Source organism: Periophthalmus magnuspinnatus, chromosome 14 (genome assembly GCF_009829125.3).
Source record: "Periophthalmus magnuspinnatus isolate fPerMag1 chromosome 14, fPerMag1.2.pri, whole genome shotgun sequence".
NCBI lineage: Eukaryota > Metazoa > Chordata > Actinopteri > Gobiiformes > Gobiidae > Periophthalmus > Periophthalmus magnuspinnatus.
In genome coordinates, this window is record NC_047139.1 from 29,252,592 (window position 1) to 29,273,754 (window position 21,163).

A 21,163-nucleotide genomic window follows, 5' to 3' on the forward strand; every position below is an offset into this window, starting at 1 on the left:
TGGCTCAGACTCCGTGCTGGTGACTACCCCCTGGACGCCTGCCTCCACTATCCGTGAGGTTGAGGAGACCCTGGAGTCCCGGGACTTCAGCCCCTGGCCCCACGGCAACGAACTGTGAGTCCCTGTGCTGAGGGGTTTAACCATTTACTTGTTGTTTTATAGTGACAGGTACAGGTAGGTATTGTCACAAGTTCTCATGTGAGTAGTACTGTCTTTTTACTTGATAATGCCATTTTGAGTTTAAGGTTTGTAACACAGCAGGAAGAGAACATTCTTGAATTGTGCAACACTCAGTGTGATGGTCCAAATACCTGTTTCTGGTACACTGGATCCAATGACCTTTTGGGACTACACTGGGTCCTGTCTCATGGATTGGTGAAGCTCTAGGATGTATTTATTGACAACATAGAGATGTCACAACCCTGCCTCTTTCCTCCTCTGTGCCTCAGGTATAAGCAAGTCCCACAGGAAAAAAAAACAACAGTTTAACTATTCACCATATATGCCTCCTACAGTGATTTAATTTGATCCTTAATTGTTTAATGCAGTATACAAGTGGACTGTACTCCTACCTGCTGGAGATGCCCTTGAATGAAGATGAAGATCCTGGATGGATCCTAACTGTTGTCATCATCATGCAAATGCTGGAACTGTCAGATGTCTGGTAAGTTTAGTGACTGTGCCCAAAAATGTCCTTTTGGTTTAGTAGCTTTTAAAAAAATAATCAAAGCTACATTTTCTTTTACATTTATGCAGTAATGTGTAATTGAATAGATGCTGTTTTAAGATGAGGAATATTCATCGTGTTTTCTCAGTATTAACATATAATTCGGTTGTTGATATATATCAACCAATATAGATAACAGATGTGTCTTGCTGACCACGTCTAGGAAGAACAGTTGTTAAGTCGCATCACACCACCCGAAGACTGTCTGAAGTTACTATGAAAACGTGTCAAAGTAATACATCACCACGTTATCTGTATTGTCTAATGTAGGGTAACGATTTATACTGTTTTTCTTTTTTTCCTTTAACAGATAATGTTCTGGGATGAAGAGCAGAAATGAATACAACTATGACCATTTACAAGTTACTGTAAGTTGTTACAATATTATTATTTACAATATTATATGTTATAGCAATATTTCAAATCAAGTTGATGCAAGTGGGGCACTATGCGATTTCTGATGAACTCTAAAATGGTTACCCTCCCATAAATTTTATCTATTCTAGCTAGGCATGAAAACATAAAATATAACTATTGTTTACATCTATTTGGATCATATTGTTGATGGTGCGTTTTAAAAGCAATTCTCGGTATCACCAGCAGAGGATGCCTGGTAATTTCACTAACAGTAGCTGTAGCCTGGGCAGAAGTAGTACCGTCTGAATGAACGCAGAGTATGCATCAACTGAGTTTTGTTATTCTCTTTTCCAGATATTCATCATGATGGCAGAGGATGTGTTCGACTTTTAAAGGTTCCAGCCAGTTGGATGAGAAGCAACAACCAGACCCTCCTCCAAAAACATGGAGAAGGGTCTGATTGTTGTGGAGTGGCAGATAGACAGGAAGAATCTCTATGCGTCACTCCACCATTTCACCTTCTCCATTCAGAACCTGACTAGAGCCAACAAACACTCCAGAGGGAACACTGAGGAGAGTTTACAGTACCATGGCAGCCCGCGGAGTACTCATGTCCACCACAGGACAGACCCACAACGGTTCTTTTAAGAGCCACGAAGTGAACTATAAAGAGCTTAACATTTTAGAATCTATGGTTATGATTCATTATGTTTATTTACTTAGGAAATAGTATACTACCTAAATTTTAAGACTGTATATTTTTGTGCTGTTCGTTGTTTCTTGTTTGCAGGTAACGTCTGTCAGGACTGGGCTGCTGACTGTAGCTTCAGGTTCATCATGAAATGTACATTCAAGACTGGCCCTAACTACCAGGTTACACAGGGAAATTATTAAAAATACAGATTAATTTAACTCATGTCTATGCTTTTTTGATGTTTTATGTATGGTCTTGAATTGGTAAATTAAGTAAGCTTTTAGATATGTAAATATGGTATACATTGTATTAACAATTGATATTACCCCTTACAAACTACACAGTAGTAGAAAAATGGTGTATGATGTATGAAGTAGTAAACGTTTCATAATAAAATTTACACATTTTATTTTTCAACAGCATCAAAATTTTGTAACAACAAATATTAACAAAAAAAGGTAATTTTATGAAGTATTTACCAATATTTAGAAAAGACCTTGCCTGGAGGAGGGGTGTGGAAAGTGAGGGAACATATGAAGTAGAGGAGAAAGGAGGGTCTGTTTTCCCCCCTGCAGCCTACACAGTAGGCTCCAAAGGTTCCAAATTTAAAGGAAATTGTGTTTTTATATAATAATTAGTGAATGGTAAATTTTACAAAATCCTTGAGGGGGCGCCTTTTGCAGGAGAGGAAGCAGAGACAACAAAAAGTGCTCATCCTCAGACTGAGCGTGAGGAGGAGGAGGTCGGTTCTGGAGTGCCACCAGCAGCTCCCTCTTGAAGCTGGAGGGTGACAACACCAGGGACCTCTTCTTCACTCTCCTCTTCGGTGGGTCTACAAAACAGAAAGTGTTATGAGAATGACAAATTAAACACAAGTTAATGGATATAAGTTGAAAAACAAACAATACATATGTGCACTTAATGGAAAATTGAAGACTGAAGTTGCACATTCAAATTCACAACAATCTCATACAGTGTTATGAAAGCCTGACTACAACTTAATGCCTTTAAACACCTGTGGGTGCAGCAGAAGAGCCAGCCTGCCCTGAAGAAGCAGCAGCAGGCAGATCTAGGAGGTGGGAGTCCCCCTGCTGGTTATTCTCAACATATTTAAAATATGTTCATATTCATATTTAAAATCGCTTATAAAAGTCAAGGATATTTTGGCTAAAATTATGTATTGTTTTTTTCCCCAGCTCCTGGCAAGAACCAACTTGGAAGAAAAAACAAACTACAGTAAAAAGTCTCATGAATGACTTTTTAATCAAATTGCTTTGACACATTTTTATAATTTCCGATTTTAAAAAGGTGAAATTGAATTGTATTTGATTAAAAAAATAAAAATTACATGCACACATTCTGAAACCCATGCATAGTACTTTTAAAGCAGCTGGCACTATGCAAAATTTTCAAAATTGGTTGCCCAAATCTGGCGTGTGCAAATTCGATTATCAAGATATCAACAGAACTGATTTAATGAAAGTACATTAAGCAAGAATTTGAGCTTTTTAGTCTCCAACCAGGTTCACTATTAGCGAGTGAAATATGATGTTTTAAAAACAGCAATATATAAAGCAGTGGTTCTTAACCTTGTTGGAGGTACTGAACCCCACCGGTTCCATATGCACATTCACCGAACCCTTCTTTATTGAAAAATAAAATATATTTTTTTTTTCAAATTCAAGACATATGTGTGTTTTACTGGTGCACAAAATGAACTGTGCATTAACATCACTGTGTTCAAAGAATAAAACCAATACAATGCATGAACTCACAACAAATTACATACATACCTTTTAACAAAGACATGACCTTTTTTAATACTACCACACTGAAATTATTTAAATTTTGTATTGTATTATGTATTCCAATAATGAACTTACTGTATTTATGCTTTTTATTATTTTTAACATTTTAACACACACCCATCATCTAATTTCCATCAGGCTACAATAATGAATATTTACTGCAAATCAGTGTGACTTTTGTTGCCTTTGAGAGACCAGGTCAGAAATGCACGGCTTCACCTTGGCCACTCTCATGTCATTTTCACAGCAAAGTCTGTTCCTTTTCTTCGTTTTTATGCCGTTCAAAGTGACAGTATTCAATGACCAATACACACTGAGAGGAATCTGTATCTGCACACCCAGCTGCTCTATTACTGCAGATTGGCATTAGCTAATGCTAATGATTACACATAATACACATTTGACCCACAATTAAGTCAATAGCAGAATAAACCACGCTTACCGATCAGGAACAGCATCCAGTCCATCAAATCATAAGGTCCTCTGTTCCTCAGTCCATCATGAGATCTTCACTCGGTTCCACGAACCGCTCCGGGTCCGAGATGCCTCTAGTTTAACTTGTACAAACATCCACAGTGTCCTCGGTCGCGTACTTCCTTTGTTTTGTCCGTTTCGTCATGTTTAAAACGCAAAACTGCTGCAAAACAGTGCGTAAAACGCAATTACGCGCGTGTAATTTTACGCGCAGATCTTTACCCGAGGGCGGGCCGTCGGAACATTAAGGGGTTAAACAGCACTTAGAATCTTCAGCGAGTTTTCACTCCACATCGGCCACATCGGCTAAAACACTGATAGCGGGACATGAGGAGCCTGTCAATGGCGTTGATAAGCTGCGCAAATACGAACGTGAATCACATAATTGGCTGGAGCAGCTCGTCACCGGTCACACTCACTGACTCACACTGAAAAATAGCGCAGAATGAATTGTTGTGTGTTTATTTTCTTTTCAACTCCGGTTTGATTTTTTTGTGCGCAGCACAGATTTTCTGTGCGCGGAGACCGTGTCAGCAGTGCGCAACTGCGCACGCGCGCAGCTTAGAGGGAGCAGTGTTCGATAGGCACAGCAAAGGTGCATTAGTCGAATTAGGACACGGCCAGAGTCTGGAGACGCTCGCAGTCCGCGAATCATATGAGTCTGGTGCGTGTCTTGACCTCCGCCGAACCCCTAGGGTTCGATCGAACCCAGGTTAAGAAGCACTGATATAAAGTGAATAAAATCTTACTTTTTGGGTTGGTTTAGACAGTAAGGTTATAGAATGTAGTGGTGTATGTGCATACACGCTGATGGAGCCATTATGAGTTTATGATAATTCCAATACTTTTAACTGCTGACTGCAGCAAAAACTAACATTTGGACAGTAGAGAGGTTTTTGGCCCGTACTGGTCTAGCTCATTGGATTTGGAAAGATTGATGTCTGTGGCTCTTCCCATGAAAGCATCAACAGGTAACACGCACATCTTACCACCCATTCCATGGTTGCCAATGGCTACACAACATTCAAACAATAACAACATAATGTTGTTGTTATGGACAACATTCGAATTATCCGCCATTTCGCTCTTGTCCTTGAGAGAGAAGCCACGCACTCGTTCTCCGCAGACTAAGCTAACGGCTAATAGCAGCTAAACTAGCTCCACCGCAGCCTCACGCAGCTTTGTTTTTGTTCCTACAGCAGTTGAACTTCATCAGCCTTCAAGTTCAGCAGCACTTGAACGCCACCAGCCTTCACATTCAACTGCAGCATGGTAAAGCAAATTTGTCTTTTTAATAAGCATTTGCGTTGATTATTAGTATAAATAACAACGTTAGCTATAAGGCTACTTTCAGTATTTACTACTTCTACTTGGCATCAGTAACATTGAGAAAGTAGCATTAACTAGCTAACACACTGAAAATAGAAATAGAAATGGAAAATATAAATGTATACTTCTATAGGTTCTATAGGCTCCATGGTTAAATATTAAAAGGCCAAACTTTGAACAGGGTTTAATATAGTTTAGCAACATGTTCACATTTAAATATATTGTTCTATATGGCCGTATTTGGCCAAAACACAGATTTTGTACTAAAGTTACTTTAAGTACTATATTTGTACAAAAAGAATGAATCCTCAATGTATATGTATGTTTTTAATAAATATAAGGATTTGCTTTGTAAATATATCATTAGAAGGCAAAATCTCCGAAGGTACAGTTGCGAGTTTCTTCTACTAAACCTGCTCAGTAATTGGTGAACTTACAACAACCCAGAGTATTTTATTTAATGTTGCTTACTGAAAATAAGTGTTATGTTTTACTGAATTTTATTGAATTTGGAGTGGATCAACACAAAGTGGCCAAATGGCTCACATTTATGCTTGTTGAACAAAAATGTTTGATTTGAGTATTGATTGTAGTAACATTAATCAACTTTATAAACTACAATACATTTACAACACTAACCAAATAAAACATAGGCAATGCACACAGATATTAAAATAAGCATCCTGTTGCACTACATTTGTTTTTTGAAAACTAACCCCGATTGCCCATGTCTTTGAAAACTTGGAGATGCGCTATATTATTTGTTTGATTGCTGTGTGTCCACCTTCCAGCCGCAAACTCCTGTAGTGAGGTTTTGAAAGAAGACCTTAATTAGTTTGTCATTTAGATACTGTCTTTTAGCATACATTTAATGTTGATTATCTTCTGTCCAACAGGGCGGCAGGAAGAGGAAGAGGTCTCCGGCGCCTGCCCCTCGGACCACTCGTGCCCGCCGCGGTGATTCTTCAGCAAGGGGCAGCTCTCGACCCTCCTCTTCTGCTCCGGTAGGCCTGGTCACATTTGCCCTTTGCTCTTTTTATAATGTCGTTATAAAGACATTAATATTCACCTGTGTGTTCTGATGTTCCAGCTCCAGAGACCGGACAGCCCAGGGCCCTCCACCAGTGGGATGCCCGCAGCTCCTCAGCAGGTAAACCTCACACACTTAACTCAACTAAAATCTGTCTCTTGGTGGTTTAGATTGTTTGTGGGAACTTTAACATGTTTTTATCCCTTTTCCATTTTTACCTCTTTTAAACCAAACTTAAACTTTTGCAGGCTGCCAGCAGCAGAAGCCCTCTGCCTCGGCAGACTGGCCGTTCTGCTCGTGTGCAGGTGAGTTTGACCTGCCTTAAATATTCAGTGACACTTAACTGCATGAAATATCAAATGGCTCATGCTCTTTTTCTTGATTCCCAGCCTGTTGAGAGCCGCAGCCCTGGGCTCTCCCCCTCCGGCTCCTCCCCCTCGGACTCCTCTGTGCCCCCTGACCCTGGTGCTCAGGTAAGTCTAATGTTTCTCTGAATGAGACATTGTGCCCTTGTTGCATTGTGTTTGACATATGTCTGTATGTTGTTTGAGCAGCCTGGAGTTCTGCAGCTGTTCCCTCTCTGGGTCCATGTGTGGGACGAGTCCCTGTTCCTTGAGGTATACAGAATCCTATACGAGAATACTGTTGGTCACAGGTAAAACGGACACAATACTCTAAAGTGACTGTGCTCTCTTTCAGCTCTTGGGGACTCTGCTTCCCAACCTGCACCTCATGGACCAGGAGGTTTGGATCTACGTCTCTGGCTCAGACTCCGTGCTGGTGACTACCCCCTGGACGCCTGCCTCCACTATCCGTGAGGTTGAGGAGACCCTGGAGTCCCGGGACTTCAGCCCCTGGCCCCACGGCAACGAACTGTGAGTCCCTGTGCTGAGGGGTTTAACCATTTACTTGTTGTTTTATAGTGACAGGTACAGGTAGGTATTGTCACAAGTTCTCATGTGAGTAGTACTGTCTTTTTACTTGATAATGCCATTTTGAGTTTAAGGTTTGTAACACAGCAGGAAGAGAACATTCTTGAATTGTGCAACACTCAGTGTGATGGTCCAAATACCTGTTTCTGGTACACTGGATCCAATGACCTTTTGGGACTACACTGGGTCCTGTCTCATGGATTGGTGAAGCTCTAGGATGTATTTATTGACAACATAGAGATGTCACAACCCTGCCTCTTTCCTCCTCTGTGCCTCAGGTATAAGCAAGTCCCACAGGAAAAAAAAACAACAGTTTAACTATTCACCATATATGCCTCCTACAGTGATTTAATTTGATCCTTAATTGTTTAATGCAGTATACAAGTGGACTGTACTCCTACCTGCTGGAGATGCCCTTGAATGAAGATGAAGATCCTGGATGGATCCTAACTGTTGTCATCATCATGCAAATGCTGGAACTGTCAGATGTCTGGTAAGTTTAGTGACTGTGCCCAAAAATGTCCTTTTGGTTTAGTAGCTTTTAAAAAAATAATCAAAGCTACATTTTCTTTTACATTTATGCAGTAATGTGTAATTGAATAGATGCTGTTTTAAGATGAGGAATATTCATCGTGTTTTCTCAGTATTAACATATAATTCGGTTGTTGATATATATCAACCAATATAGATAACAGATGTGTCTTGCTGACCACGTCTAGGAAGAACAGTTGTTAAGTCGCATCACACCACCCGAAGACTGTCTGAAGTTACTATGAAAACGTGTCAAAGTAATACATCACCACGTTATCTGTATTGTCTAATGTAGGGTAACGATTTATACTGTTTTTCTTTTTTTCCTTTAACAGATAATGTTCTGGGATGAAGAGCAGAAATGAATACAACTATGACCATTTACAAGTTACTGTAAGTTGTTACAATATTATTATTTACAATATTATATGTTATAGCAATATTTCAAATCAAGTTGATGCAAGTGGGGCACTATGCGATTTCTGATGAACTCTAAAATGGTTACCCTCCCATAAATTTTATCTATTCTAGCTAGGCATGAAAACATAAAATATAACTATTGTTTACATCTATTTGGATCATATTGTTGATGGTGCGTTTTAAAAGCAATTCTCGGTATCACCAGCAGAGGATGCCTGGTAATTTCACTAACAGTAGCTGTAGCCTGGGCAGAAGTAGTACCGTCTGAATGAACGCAGAGTATGCATCAACTGAGTTTTGTTATTCTCTTTTCCAGATATTCATCATGATGGCAGAGGATGTGTTCGACTTTTAAAGGTTCCAGCCAGTTGGATGAGAAGCAACAACCAGACCCTCCTCCAAAAACATGGAGAAGGGTCTGATTGTTGTGGAGTGGCAGATAGACAGGAAGAATCTCTATGCGTCACTCCACCATTTCACCTTCTCCATTCAGAACCTGACTAGAGCCAACAAACACTCCAGAGGGAACACTGAGGAGAGTTTACAGTACCATGGCAGCCCGCGGAGTACTCATGTCCACCACAGGACAGACCCACAACGGTTCTTTTAAGAGCCACGAAGTGAACTATAAAGAGCTTAACATTTTAGAATCTATGGTTATGATTCATTATGTTTATTTACTTAGGAAATAGTATACTACCTAAATTTTAAGACTGTATATTTTTGTGCTGTTCGTTGTTTCTTGTTTGCAGGTAACGTCTGTCAGGACTGGGCTGCTGACTGTAGCTTCAGGTTCATCATGAAATGTACATTCAAGACTGGCCCTAACTACCAGGTTACACAGGGAAATTATTAAAAATACAGATTAATTTAACTCATGTCTATGCTTTTTTGATGTTTTATGTATGGTCTTGAATTGGTAAATTAAGTAAGCTTTTAGATATGTAAATATGGTATACATTGTATTAACAATTGATATTACCCCTTACAAACTACACAGTAGTAGAAAAATGGTGTATGATGTATGAAGTAGTAAACGTTTCATAATAAAATTTACACATTTTATTTTTCAACAGCATCAAAATTTTGTAACAACAAATATTAACAAAAAAAGGTAATTTTATGAAGTATTTACCAATATTTAGAAAAGACCTTGCCTGGAGGAGGGGTGTGGAAAGTGAGGGAACATATGAAGTAGAGGAGAAAGGAGGGTCTGTTTTCCCCCCTGCAGCCTACACAGTAGGCTCCAAAGGTTCCAAATTTAAAGGAAATTGTGTTTTTATATAATAATTAGTGAATGGTAAATTTTACAAAATCCTTGAGGGGGCGCCTTTTGCAGGAGAGGAAGCAGAGACAACAAAAAGTGCTCATCCTCAGACTGAGCGTGAGGAGGAGGAGGAGGTCGGTTCTGGAGTGCCACCAGCAGCTCCCTCTTGAAGCTGGAGGGTGACAACACCAGGGACCTCTTCTTCACTCTCCTCTTCGGTGGGTCTACAAAACAGAAAGTGTTATGAGAATGACAAATTAAACACAAGTTAATGGATATAAGTTGAAAAACAAACAATACATATGTGCACTTAATGGAAAATTGAAGACTGAAGTTGCACATTCAAATTCACAACAATCTCATACAGTGTTATGAAAGCCTGACTACAACTTAATGCCTTTAAACACCTGTGGGTGCAGCAGAAGAGCCAGCCTGCCCTGAAGAAGCAGCAGCAGGCAGATCTAGGAGGTGGGAGTCCCCCTGCTGGTTATTCTCAACATATTTAAAATATGTTCATATTCATATTTAAAATCGCTTATAAAAGTCAAGGATATTTTGGCTAAAATTATGTATTGTTTTTTTCCCCAGCTCCTGGCAAGAACCAACTTGGAAGAAAAAACAAACTACAGTAAAAAGTCTCATGAATGACTTTTTAATCAAATTGCTTTGACACATTTTTATAATTTCCGATTTTAAAAAGGTGAAATTGAATTGTATTTGATTAAAAAAATAAAAATTACATGCACACATTCTGAAACCCATGCATAGTACTTTTAAAGCAGCTGGCACTATGCAAAATTTTCAAAATTGGTTGCCCAAATCTGGCGTGTGCAAATTCGATTATCAAGATATCAACAGAACTGATTTAATGAAAGTACATTAAGCAAGAATTTGAGCTTTTTAGTCTCCAACCAGGTTCACTATTAGCGAGTGAAATATGATGTTTTAAAAACAGCAATATATAAAGCAGTGGTTCTTAACCTTGTTGGAGGTACTGAACCCCACCGGTTCCATATGCACATTCACCGAACCCTTCTTTATTGAAAAATATATATATTTTATTTTTCAAATTCAAGACATATGTGTGTTTTACTGGTGCACAAAATGAACTGTGCATTAACATCACTGTGTTCAAAGAATAAAACCAATACAATGCATGAACTCACAACAAATTACATACATACCTTTTAACAAAGACATGACCTTTTTTAATACTACCACACTGAAATTATTTAAATTTTGTATTGTATTATGTATTCCAATAATGAACTTACTGTATTTATGCTTTTTATTATTTTTAACATTTTAACACACACCCATCATCTAATTTCCATCAGGCTACAATAATGAATATTTACTGCAAATCAGTGTGACTTTTGTTGCCTTTGAGAGACCAGGTCAGAAATGCACGGCTTCACCTTGGCCACTCTCATGTCATTTTCACAGCAAAGTCTGTTCCTTTTCTTCGTTTTTATGCCGTTCAAAGTGACAGTATTCAATGACCAATACACACTGAGAGGAATCTGTATCTGCACACCCAGCTGCTCTATTACTGCAGATTGGCATTAGCTAATGCTAATGATTACACATAATACACATTTGACCCACAATTAAGTCAATAGCAGAATAAACCACGCTTACCGATCAGGAACAGCATCCAGTCCATCAAATCATAAGGTCCTCTGTTCCTCAGTCCATCATGAGATCTTCACTCGGTTCCACGAACCGCTCCGGGTCCGAGATGCCTCTAGTTTAACTTGTACAAACATCCACAGTGTCCTCGGTCGCGTACTTCCTTTGTTTTGTCCGTTTCGTCATGTTTAAAACGCAAAACTGCTGCAAAACAGTGCGTAAAACGCAATTACGCGCGTGTAATTTTACGCGCAGATCTTTACCCGAGGGCGGGCCGTCGGAACATTAAGGGGTTAAACAGCACTTAGAATCTTCAGCGAGTTTTCACTCCACATCGGCCACATCGGCTAAAACACTGATAGCGGGACATGAGGAGCCTGTCAATGGCGTTGATAAGCTGCGCAAATACGAACGTGAATCACATAATTGGCTGGAGCAGCTCGTCACCGGTCACACTCACTGACTCACACTGAAAAATAGCGCAGAATGAATTGTTGTGTGTTTATTTTCTTTTCAACTCCGGTTTGATTTTTTTGTGCGCAGCACAGATTTTCTGTGCGCGGAGACCGTGTCAGCAGTGCGCAACTGCGCACGCGCGCAGCTTAGAGGGAGCAGTGTTCGATAGGCACAGCAAAGGTGCATTAGTCGAATTAGGACACGGCCAGAGTCTGGAGACGCTCGCAGTCCGCGAATCATATGAGTCTGGTGCGTGTCTTGACCTCCGCCGAACCCCTGGGACTGACTCACCGAACCCCTAGGGTTCGATCGAACCCAGGTTAAGAAGCGCTGTTTTAAATATTTCTCTGTCAAAACAACCCTTTCCTGTATGAGCTCACAAAACGTGTCTAATTCTGCTCCACACAGACTCATCAGTTCCCATTCAGGTTCATGTACACAGCCCTCTCTGTCTAAAGCTCCTGGCACTGGTGACAGGCTGGCAGGCTAAAGCTCCAGCAGACTCATAGACACATGCACATCTGCACAGACACACCGCATATTCAGAATATTGCACATTGCATCTACTCCTTTCAGTCAATCTTTGGTGATTAATAATTTTCTCATTGATGACTTACAAATTAAAATACAGATTTTAAAGATCTTATATATTAAGACAATGAGAAAACAGTGAACCTCTTGTGTCTTTCTAAACAGATATGTCTAAAAAGTGTTACTAAAACATTTGTAATATATTTGATATGATGACAAAGTACTGATGGTGTAATTTATGTCTCTAGAACGACCATAGTTTTATGGCCAAGGAATATCTCAGAAAGTACAGGCAACCCGCAGGAATGGGTAGAGCTAAGATCATCTCCAGTTTGTCCTCCATTCCTGTTTCCTTTGATGAGAAGACAGAAAAACTCAAAAACTAGTCTAAAACTTAATTATACTACAACTACATATGAAAAGCTGCTTGTTTGGATATAATATGAGACTGTTCTGTTGCTTTTAAATAACCCTAAGTTGTAATGTTTATTAAAATTCAACAAGAAATATACTTGATCTGTACAGACATTTGTCTGAAACCACAAGCATTAAACTAAAGCCAGTTTCAACAGCATGGCTTATTTAATAGAATACTGTCAAAAGAGAATATGTTGATGAACCTAAATTGTTTTTATGTGTATTTCAAAAGACGAGATTGAATTAGTTTCCATCAGAAAAAGAGGCATGAGAACAATGATGATGTATAGGAAATGCTGGACAAAAGAATGTCCGTTTATGATGTTATTATTCATGTGATGAGAATAAAGAGAGGCAGAAGGCATTACAATGATAATTGCAAGCAGTTTATTTTATTAAAACCTACAGTAGGCTATATATGTATCCACAATAAATTTACCATAAAGTAGAAATGACAATCTTACACATATTCCTACTTATGACTGTAATTTTGTAGATACAAAATAATATAGTGCACTAAAGGGTGAAGTTATAATGGTTGTTATAATGGTTGAAATATTTTATTACAAATATAATGTGTTGTACACTTCCTTGTGTCCACTTTATTCAGTTCAGTAACAGTAGAAGTCCCATTTCTGGATGGATAAAGAAATGTTATGCAAGACATGTTTCAGCAACATCACAAACATACAGTGTTCTGCATGATAACTTACTGTAGTCTTGACCTCAGTGTTGGCGGGCATCAAGGCATGCGTCTCCTCCACCACACTGCTAGGAAAATGCCCAATACGTGCCTCCTGCTGGCCATAATAGGAATCTTGCACCTACAAAAAGTATTAGTAAATATTTAGTGCTGTTTAAGAGACTTGAACTATGAGATTGATATAAAAAAGAACACCCACACTGCCAGCCCAGAAAAGGTTCCCTCTGTCTTTTAGCATGGCATAGACATACACAAGCTGGCCTTGTCTGATTGGGATGAATCTGCAGTCTCCAGGGTAGTAGTCCTGTAGTGCACGGGCTATCAGAATAGGATCTACAGAAACATTAAAATAAAAATGTAATAACAATTTTACCATATACCGCATTGCGCAAAAGTCTTTTACAATATGGCAGTGCATAAATAATAATAATACTAAGATGACTAACAGCACATGGAGAGATGCAATGACAAGGTACAGGTCATTGCATGTTTTACCCAGACCTGGACTCAAATTCAAATTAGATATTATAAATTTGTCATTCACATGAAGTGAAAAATTGAAGCCATGCTACTCACGACTGCATTCTGCATCAGCACATAGTTTTTTGTCTGAAAGTTTGGGCATTTCTTTTCCAGCTTCAGATGGGAGTATCAGCAGGAGCCAAAGCGATAGCCCAAACAGGAGATGGTGGTACATTTTTGCATGTAAAAGCAGCCCCAGATTTAAATATGATAGTAATCTTGTAGTTAAGTCCTTCTTGTATCCCCTGGTCTGTTTGCCTAGTTAGAGAGAGTAGCCCCTGTTTTTAGACTCCCTACCCCCTACTCTTTATACAGACCCTCTTTCAACCCAAGCAGGTAAACAGTGACATGGGATAAAGAGGAGGGACTAACTTGCTACTTAATGCAGCCTATTGCCTCATCCAAAACATTCTCTCCAAATTAATTTTGCTTATCCAGTCACTAGATGTCCCAGCTCTACATCATTGCACCACATAATATCTTCCTTGTTACTGTAACTCCTGTATTCCACACCTTTTGGTCTGTGAGGGTGGAGTTATTGGTTGTGTATATTTCCACTGTCAAGGAAACTAGCTAAGCCTCCCTTGAGCAAACACACCCACAGACACACATATACGCATGAGGTGACCAAACAGGAAGCAACGACCTGTTACGAATCACTTGACTGGTGTGTAAGGTAGGGCTATATTTTTCATTCTGAAAATTTGTTAAATCTTTGGTGTGACAAGTCAAATACTGATTACAATACATTCTATTAGTTGCCAATAGATGTCCATATATTTGTTTATGTAAAGTTGTTGTGAACTTTAGGAAATACAGAGCAAAAACTTGGACCGACTGGATAGATTGTTGTTTTGTCTTTTTAATTACGTACAATGTGGCAATTAGGGGGTTTTGATGGTATTAATAGAGAAAGCTGGAGAGCACAATGGCTGTTGGAATTTTTTAGGAGGGGGTAGGACGCAGTGAACAGTGGAGTTGGTATTTCGGTCAGAGCAACAAAAGCTGCTATCTAACAAAAGCACTTCTTAAAGGGTTCATGTGGATTAGATTACTAGCAAACAAGTACTATGACGCACTGGCATTTCCTATGTAAAACTATGAATGTTTTTGTTCCAAACAGGATCACCTACGAATGAGATTTGGATGAACCAGACAGATGCTAACAAACTCAACCACTATTGAATCAAAGGATTTTGAAGGATGATTTCTGTTTAAAGTGACTCATCGTACCAACCTAAATCCACAAGATGTTTACATCCAGAAAAAACAGCCTTCCCTCTCCCAGTTTGGAGGACTCCTTCTTCCCTCTATCTGCGTCCTCTTCCATCTCTCTATCCTTTGCTCTCCCTTCTTCCTCATCCCCCAATGGCAGTGTGGACAGTGGGGCAGGGATAGAGACTGACCTGATACTGGCGGCAGAGTTGGGACAGGCCCTTCTGGAGAAGAACGAAGAGTTGTCAGCTGCTCTGGAGCAGAGGGAGAAAGAATTTGAGGTGAGTGTGACCTTTCAAATAAAGCAAAAAGAACAATATAGTTACTACTTTGCTAGAACTGTGACCTGCTAATCTATAACACTATAACAAACACAAAACAGAGAAAACTTTTTAATGACATTGTCATGAATATGAATCGCTAAAAAATAATTTAAAAAAATAAGTAATAAAGTATATTTTAAAATGGTAACATACTGATTGGAATAATAATAAATTATTTAATTTAAAAATATATGTTTATATTGAGTTATGCTTTATTAACAGTAAACAGTATGTTACCTTCACTAATTCCCAATTAATAGAGTAGGTTTAATTAAAATTAATAGAGATAATAAATTATGTTGAATTTGGCTTTAAGACAATAAAAAAATATATATTCGTAATATTTTTGGAAAATTGAATCAAAGTCTTTGTTATCTGAACAGAGAGCAATACACAAAAGCAAATGTGTGCAAAACTTTTCTTCGTTTCTTTTAGGCTTTGCAGCAAGAAAAGCACATCCTCCAAAGAAAACTGGAGATGAATGAACTAACCTCGAGCCAGAAAGAGGCAGAACTGACAGCAGATTTGGCTTCTTTAAAAGCCGAACTGGAGCGTTATCAGAGCAGTGGGCGTGACCGACGTCGAGATGAAAGCGAACAGCTAACTCAATTGGCCAATCACAACCAGCGCCTGGTGGAGCAATTAGCAGAGGTAAGCTTTTGTTTTCTTACAAGCAGATACAAACATAATGACGAAGATACTTACATCCCAAGCATGTTGGGAAAACATTGCGTGTATGTGTTGGTACATGGGATTTGTTTGTGTGCTTGTTACTGTCATGGATGATGTCACACTCTCACACAGACACCAGCAATGTGGACCAGCAGGTTTGGGGTGTCCTGTTATAGTTATGTTTTAGTCACAAATCAAACAATAGCTCTTCTCATCTTGCCTCTCCCACCCTTAGGCTGTGACACTGGAGCACTCCTTGAGGACTGAACTGCGATCTCTGAGAGAGGAGATGGAAGAATCCTCCTTTAGTCGAAATATAAGTTTCTCACAGTTAGAAAACATCCAAGCAGAGGTATGCAACACACTGTACGGTTTTACTTTTAAAGGAAATAATTTGGGAAATTCAGCAAACATACATCTCTTCATGTAGTAGAATAATTGTCCTAAAGCAATTCATATTTCTATAACTAAGTTTATATTAACACATTGGGGAAACTTAATTAGAAATATCAAATATTTGAGCACTTACAGTACATAAGTGTTTTAGAAGGTTTGCTATGTAATCCTCAAATTGTTAATGCTTATCTTTTACAGAACAGGGTTTTGTCAGAGCGCCTGTCACACATGGAGATGCAGCTCAAAGCATCAGAGGAGGACACAGAGAGACTTCGGGTAGAAAGAGAGGCACTGAGGGAGCAAGTGTCAGACCTGCAGGTGAAACTGAGAGAGCGAGAGGCCGAGGTGAGCCCGAGTGAACAGGAGATAAAGCAAAGCCTTAATGGGTTGAAGTTTAAATCAAAAATGGCCGCTCATCTATAGATTAACACAGCCTTCTAACCAAACTCACCTCTGCTTCTATCTGTGTGTGCTTGTTGTGTGTGCGTAGATAGAGCAGGAACAGGGAATGATCTTTGAGTTGCGTACCATGAATCGTTCACTGCAGCAAAAGACTCTGGGCATGGGAGAAGAGAGTGTCCTGGACAGCACACACTTACAACCTTTGTCTTTGCTTAGTGAGATTCAGCAGTCACAGGTATTCACAAAGACACATACACATACACTAAAAGTCCAATGTTTTCATTAAAAAAAAAAAAAAAATCTATAACAGCTGAGTTATCCCCTCAGATCCCACTGGCATCAGTTGGATGGGATATTTTTGTCCTCATATCTGATGTCTGAGTCTGACAGTAGAAAGTATTGCAATTACCTATAAATTGTCTATTAATGTACAGTAACAGTGCATCAATAATTTCCATATTGAGTCCTTATGCGGAATTATATTAGATATGATTTACAGCTTTTGCACTATGCTAAAATGGATATAACAGAAAAGTAGCATCAAATAAAGGTTATTAAGGGGACAGTGCAGCATGTTCTGGTCTTCTTAACAAACTAACTACAGCTTATACGTACTAACAATTTGTTAGGTTTCAAATGGCCTCTATGCTTTAGAATGTCATGTGACTATTTATATCTATGTCAACAAACAGTAAAAACAAATAAATCAATATTTATTTTAAATTCTAATGTGCTTTTTGTCTAGGCTAAAGAAGTCCTTTTAGCTCACTCAGAAGTTTTACAAACAAGAGATCAAGAAATACAAACACTAAAAGAAGAGGTATGTTGGTCTATAAAAACAAGTAAACAAATACTAATTAATAGTGTTGATGGTTATTGTGGGTACAAATCTATGAACTGATGTAATGCTATTGTGTATTTTACAGCTTAAAGCTAAACAAGAAGAGCTCGATTCATTACAACAAGAAATCGAGCAATTTAGAAGCAGTCCTGGAAAGCCAAGCTATAGGTATTTCTAGAAAACATTGATCTAATAGTTTTCCAGTGTTCTCTGTCTGAACCATGTATCCATGTATGTTTTGTCATATCTGTGTAGCTCCTTAGAGAGTGAACTGGCAACAGTGCGGCAGGAGAAGGAATCACTCACCAACCAGCTTCTTGACACCATTAAACACAAGGTGGTGCTGTCGCAAGAGCTTGAAGCATGGCAGGTGCTTAGATAATATTGGCTTGACTTGAACATATAAAATAAACATAACATAATTGTAGCTTTGTACTTTGTATTTTTACAGGAGGACATGCGGTTAGTGATCAATCAACAAGTGCAGCAGAGAGAAGAGGAAAGGCAAAAAGAGCAGGAGAAACTTGCGTCACCTGCTGCAGCTGGACTGCAAAGAAGTAAATCTCTAAGACTCAGAGGAGAAGGTGGGAAAGGATTTTTCTCATCATTATTCAGAGACAAATGACACTTGACATAGTCCCTGCCAGTAAACGCTGTGAGCCCTGAATGCCAGATGATCCACATATTAAGCTTCACATACTACATATACTACTAAATTAATGCTAACAGACCTCATTTTGAATACTATTTAATGTATTTTTGTATATGAATGTACAGAGCCATCAGTATTGATAAAGATATTTAGAATATATATTTTAATTGCACATATAGTTTTATTAACTATTTTAGATGTTTTTACATTTTAGCACCTTTGATGGAAATTATATATTCTGTACATATGTACAAATTCTGCAACACTAAACTGGTTTCTGCATGTAAGATAATCCCATTTTTTTTTTAAAAGAAAAATAAATAACTCTTTAAAATAATCAGCTGTGTCAGAAAATGTTAACAGTTATTACTGGATTATAACTGCAGTTTAATTCAAATTAAATCATTATAATACCACCTGCAATGAAAAAAAAGTCAAATTTTCCACAAATATATACTCAGTTTCAGAAGTAAACTTGATGCAAATCTGAACCCGAAATACATTTGGGAGATTAACCATCCCTGATGTCCACAGAAAAGTCACATAGTTCTCCAGTAAATTAATTTATAAAAGTGTTCCTGCAAATTGTGAAATCATCCTACATTGACACCAAGGCCCACTTGAAGCTTGTCTCCCCTATGATTCACAAAGGCACCCATAATGAGTGTGGCAGGAAGTGGGGTCAGACGCTTCTCCAACACTCCTCCTATGATGCACCGACTGTTCACCATTCCTGGAACGAGAAACATAATAATTATAATGCTCAGCTAATGCTTTATTTTTACTTAAAGATTTTAAGGCTTTAACAGCAGTATTCACCACGAAAGACCATGTTGGCCTCTGGGAGCTCCATCTTGTATCCAAATGAGGTTGTTGTCTCTTGAGTCCTTGTGCTCGCTTCAAACTCCACCCCGACTTGAATCTACAGCCAACATTAGCAAGTCAATACTGTACTTTACGGCAGAAGAAGTAAACTAAATATATAAAAACAATGTTCAACTTGAGTAAATCCTCATTGTACTTGTTTGTTTGCTCTGTGATAGTAGCTTGCATGGGCTCCTCCTTTGCCAGCATTAAGTGTCACCACCCAGTTCGGCCCTGAGAAGTTAATACTGCATGAATGTGACAAACTGAGACCAATTATAAGATCAGGACAAGATCTGCCGCAAAGACAGAGAGATCACAAAGAAAAAACCCACTCGAATATTGTCCAGCCAAAGTCACAATTCCTCCTTCCTCTGCTCGGCCACGATGGTAGACAAGCTCACCTCCTAAAACAAGACCTGACGAAACACTCTGCAAAAAGTGTGCTACAAGGATGACTGTGAACAAAGTTATAAAAATACTTAGGTTTGATTTGTAATTATTTTGTCATGTGGTAGACTTGAGGATACAAATCATTGCAATTAAATTATAATTTCCTTACCTGACTCATGAAGGATGTCTGGATTAGCTACAGTCACTGCAGCTGTAAAGTCATTTCCCCTGTACTCTGTTTCAAATTGCCATGTTACAAACTGGGATTGTTGAGTCTACAATGCAACAACAAAAATATAAATAACCCATAACGGGTACTTTGGAGAATTATTAGTTTGAGTTTCTCCCCACCTGAAAGACTGTCCTTGCTCTCACACGTTCAGTTAGATGCAACAAAGCATGAGCATTGAGACTCCCAGAAGAATCCATCTCACCAATTAATGCTGGGGCATCCTGCATGCATGAGACCAGTTCAGGATAATTTAAATGTCAAATTACAAAAATACTTACAATAAAATTATCTAAATATTCAAATTAAGTCTCACCTTGTCTTTGCTGTTATCATCTGTTTGCAAATGCTCAACATGGAATCGGTAATAAGAAGGACTAACAGCACTAAGATGAAGAGTGTGACTTACCTACAACACATTATACACTTACATATGCTACTACATGCAACAACTGTTACCCATAATAATTATCATTGGAATATATAAGACATGATTCATACCTTAAAGAAACTACTCAAGGTTTTATCAAGAATCATCTTAACTCCCTCAATCTGTTGAGGAAATACCTCTAAAAGGAAAAGATTTCAAAAAATGGTTATTGACAGTAAACATGAAGTTACATGATAATTAACAATGGTGTACCTTTGCAGCTTCTGTGCAAAGAGTGAAAGCTGCCAGGGTTAGGTAAGCGCCCATCTCTTCTCTCCCAGCGCGGAGGGTTGTCCCAGTGTGCAGGATGTGCATCCCAGCGAGAAGGAGCAGGCTCTGTGGAGAACGGCCAGTTCTGACCTGGGTTGGAGGACAGAGCTAGAACACTGCCCATGTGGGCCAAGTCTTTCCTGGGAAACACAAGACATGACTGATGACAAGAATGTAATTTCTCTGTTTCAGGTGCAAATTATCATACATACAAACATACATATATACAAACATATACATACATTCAAATGCATAGGTAAAAACAAAAAACATATGTTTCTGCAAAATATGGCATTCATTTAGGCCTATATTGACGCTGTAATCTCAGTAGCAGCAGGTGCAGGTTATGTGAGCTAACTTGACCTTAGCATCAACAAAATAGACAGGCTGTATTTGAATGACATACCCTCCTTGAGCAAAACACTTAAAATCCCACACGGAATTACGGAGTGCACATTAGATAGGTTGTCAGTTTATCTTTGAAATAAATAGAAGAACATGACATTTTAGGATGATGGGATGCCGGGATGTTGCGGTTAGCCGTTCATCAGTGATGTGTTACACTGCTGCTTCATCCCCACGTCATAATAATGAAGCATTCGCAAACATTTTTTTTTTCAAAATAAATATACTGTCTAAAATAATG

The 21,163-nt window shown here is 38.7% G+C and overlaps 3 protein-coding genes across 5 annotated transcripts; 1 reads left to right on the top strand and 2 right to left on the bottom strand.

The window, feature by feature from the left end:
• Window positions 1-13,148: 13,148 nt before the first annotated feature.
• On the bottom strand, window positions 13,149-14,158 carry mia (MIA SH3 domain containing). The gene is made up of 4 exons (XM_033979056.2): window positions 13,885-14,158; window positions 13,508-13,641; window positions 13,319-13,429; window positions 13,149-13,240 (listed from the first exon to the last, which is right to left on the bottom strand). The coding sequence occupies exons 1-4, from the start codon at window positions 14,003-14,005 to the stop codon at window positions 13,217-13,219; spliced, it is 390 nt and encodes a 129-aa protein (XP_033834947.1). The 5' UTR covers window positions 14,006-14,158; the 3' UTR covers window positions 13,149-13,216.
• A 265-nt stretch (window positions 14,159-14,423) lies between these two features.
• Window positions 14,424-18,306, top strand: bicdl2 (BICD family like cargo adaptor 2). 3 transcript variants are annotated; one of them, XM_033979054.2, is made up of 10 exons: window positions 14,424-14,506; window positions 14,954-15,326; window positions 15,804-16,019; window positions 16,276-16,392; window positions 16,635-16,781; window positions 16,927-17,073; window positions 17,584-17,658; window positions 17,765-17,847; window positions 17,935-18,049; window positions 18,131-18,306. In XM_033979054.2, exons 2-10 carry the CDS (start codon window positions 15,081-15,083, stop codon window positions 18,302-18,304), a joined length of 1,320 nt encoding a protein of 439 aa, XP_033834945.1. In that variant the 5' UTR covers window positions 14,424-14,506; window positions 14,954-15,080; the 3' UTR covers window positions 18,305-18,306. The 3 variants fall into 3 exon arrangements, with proteins under 3 accessions (XP_033834945.1, XP_055082700.1, XP_033834946.1); XM_055226725.1 differs by having other exon boundaries at window positions 14,424-14,497; XM_033979055.2 differs by lacking the exon at window positions 16,927-17,073.
• A 535-nt stretch (window positions 18,307-18,841) lies between these two features.
• Window positions 18,842-21,095, bottom strand: si:dkey-71l1.1 (uncharacterized protein LOC569883 homolog). The gene is made up of 10 exons (XM_033978469.2): window positions 20,924-21,095; window positions 20,461-20,657; window positions 20,319-20,386; window positions 20,134-20,226; window positions 19,940-20,041; window positions 19,758-19,863; window positions 19,531-19,653; window positions 19,353-19,429; window positions 19,151-19,253; window positions 18,842-19,064 (listed from the first exon to the last, which is right to left on the bottom strand). Exons 2-10 carry the CDS (start codon window positions 20,639-20,641, stop codon window positions 18,925-18,927), a joined length of 993 nt encoding a protein of 330 aa, XP_033834360.1. The 5' UTR covers window positions 20,642-20,657; window positions 20,924-21,095; the 3' UTR covers window positions 18,842-18,924.
• Between the last annotated feature and the right edge of the window lie 68 nt (window positions 21,096-21,163).

Coding starts and splice junctions, on each gene's coding strand:
- mia (XM_033979056.2), bottom strand. CDS start 14,005: ATGTACCACCATCTCCTGTTTGGGCTATCGCTTTGGCTCCTGCTGATA. Junction 13,642..13,884: donor TGCTGATGCAGAATGCAGTC/GTGAGTAGCATG, acceptor ATGTTTCTGTAG/ATCCTATTCTGATAGCCCGT. Junction 13,241..13,318: donor ACACTGAGGTCAAGACTACA/GTAAGTTATCAT, acceptor TTATCCATCCAG/AAATGGGACTTCTACTGTTA.
- bicdl2 (XM_033979054.2), top strand. CDS start 15,081: ATGTTTACATCCAGAAAAAACAGCCTTCCCTCTCCCAGTTTGGAGGAC. Junction 15,327..15,803: donor AGAGGGAGAAAGAATTTGAG/GTGAGTGTGACC, acceptor CGTTTCTTTTAG/GCTTTGCAGCAAGAAAAGCA. Junction 16,782..16,926: donor TGAGAGAGCGAGAGGCCGAG/GTGAGCCCGAGT, acceptor GTGTGTGCGTAG/ATAGAGCAGGAACAGGGAAT.
- si:dkey-71l1.1 (XM_033978469.2), bottom strand. CDS start 20,641: ATGGGCAGTGTTCTAGCTCTGTCCTCCAACCCAGGTCAGAACTGGCCG. Junction 20,387..20,460: donor TTTGCACAGAAGCTGCAAAG/GTACACCATTGT, acceptor TTTTCCTTTTAG/AGGTATTTCCTCAACAGATT. Junction 19,864..19,939: donor GAGCAAGGACAGTCTTTCAG/GTGGGGAGAAAC, acceptor GTTGCATTGTAG/ACTCAACAATCCCAGTTTGT.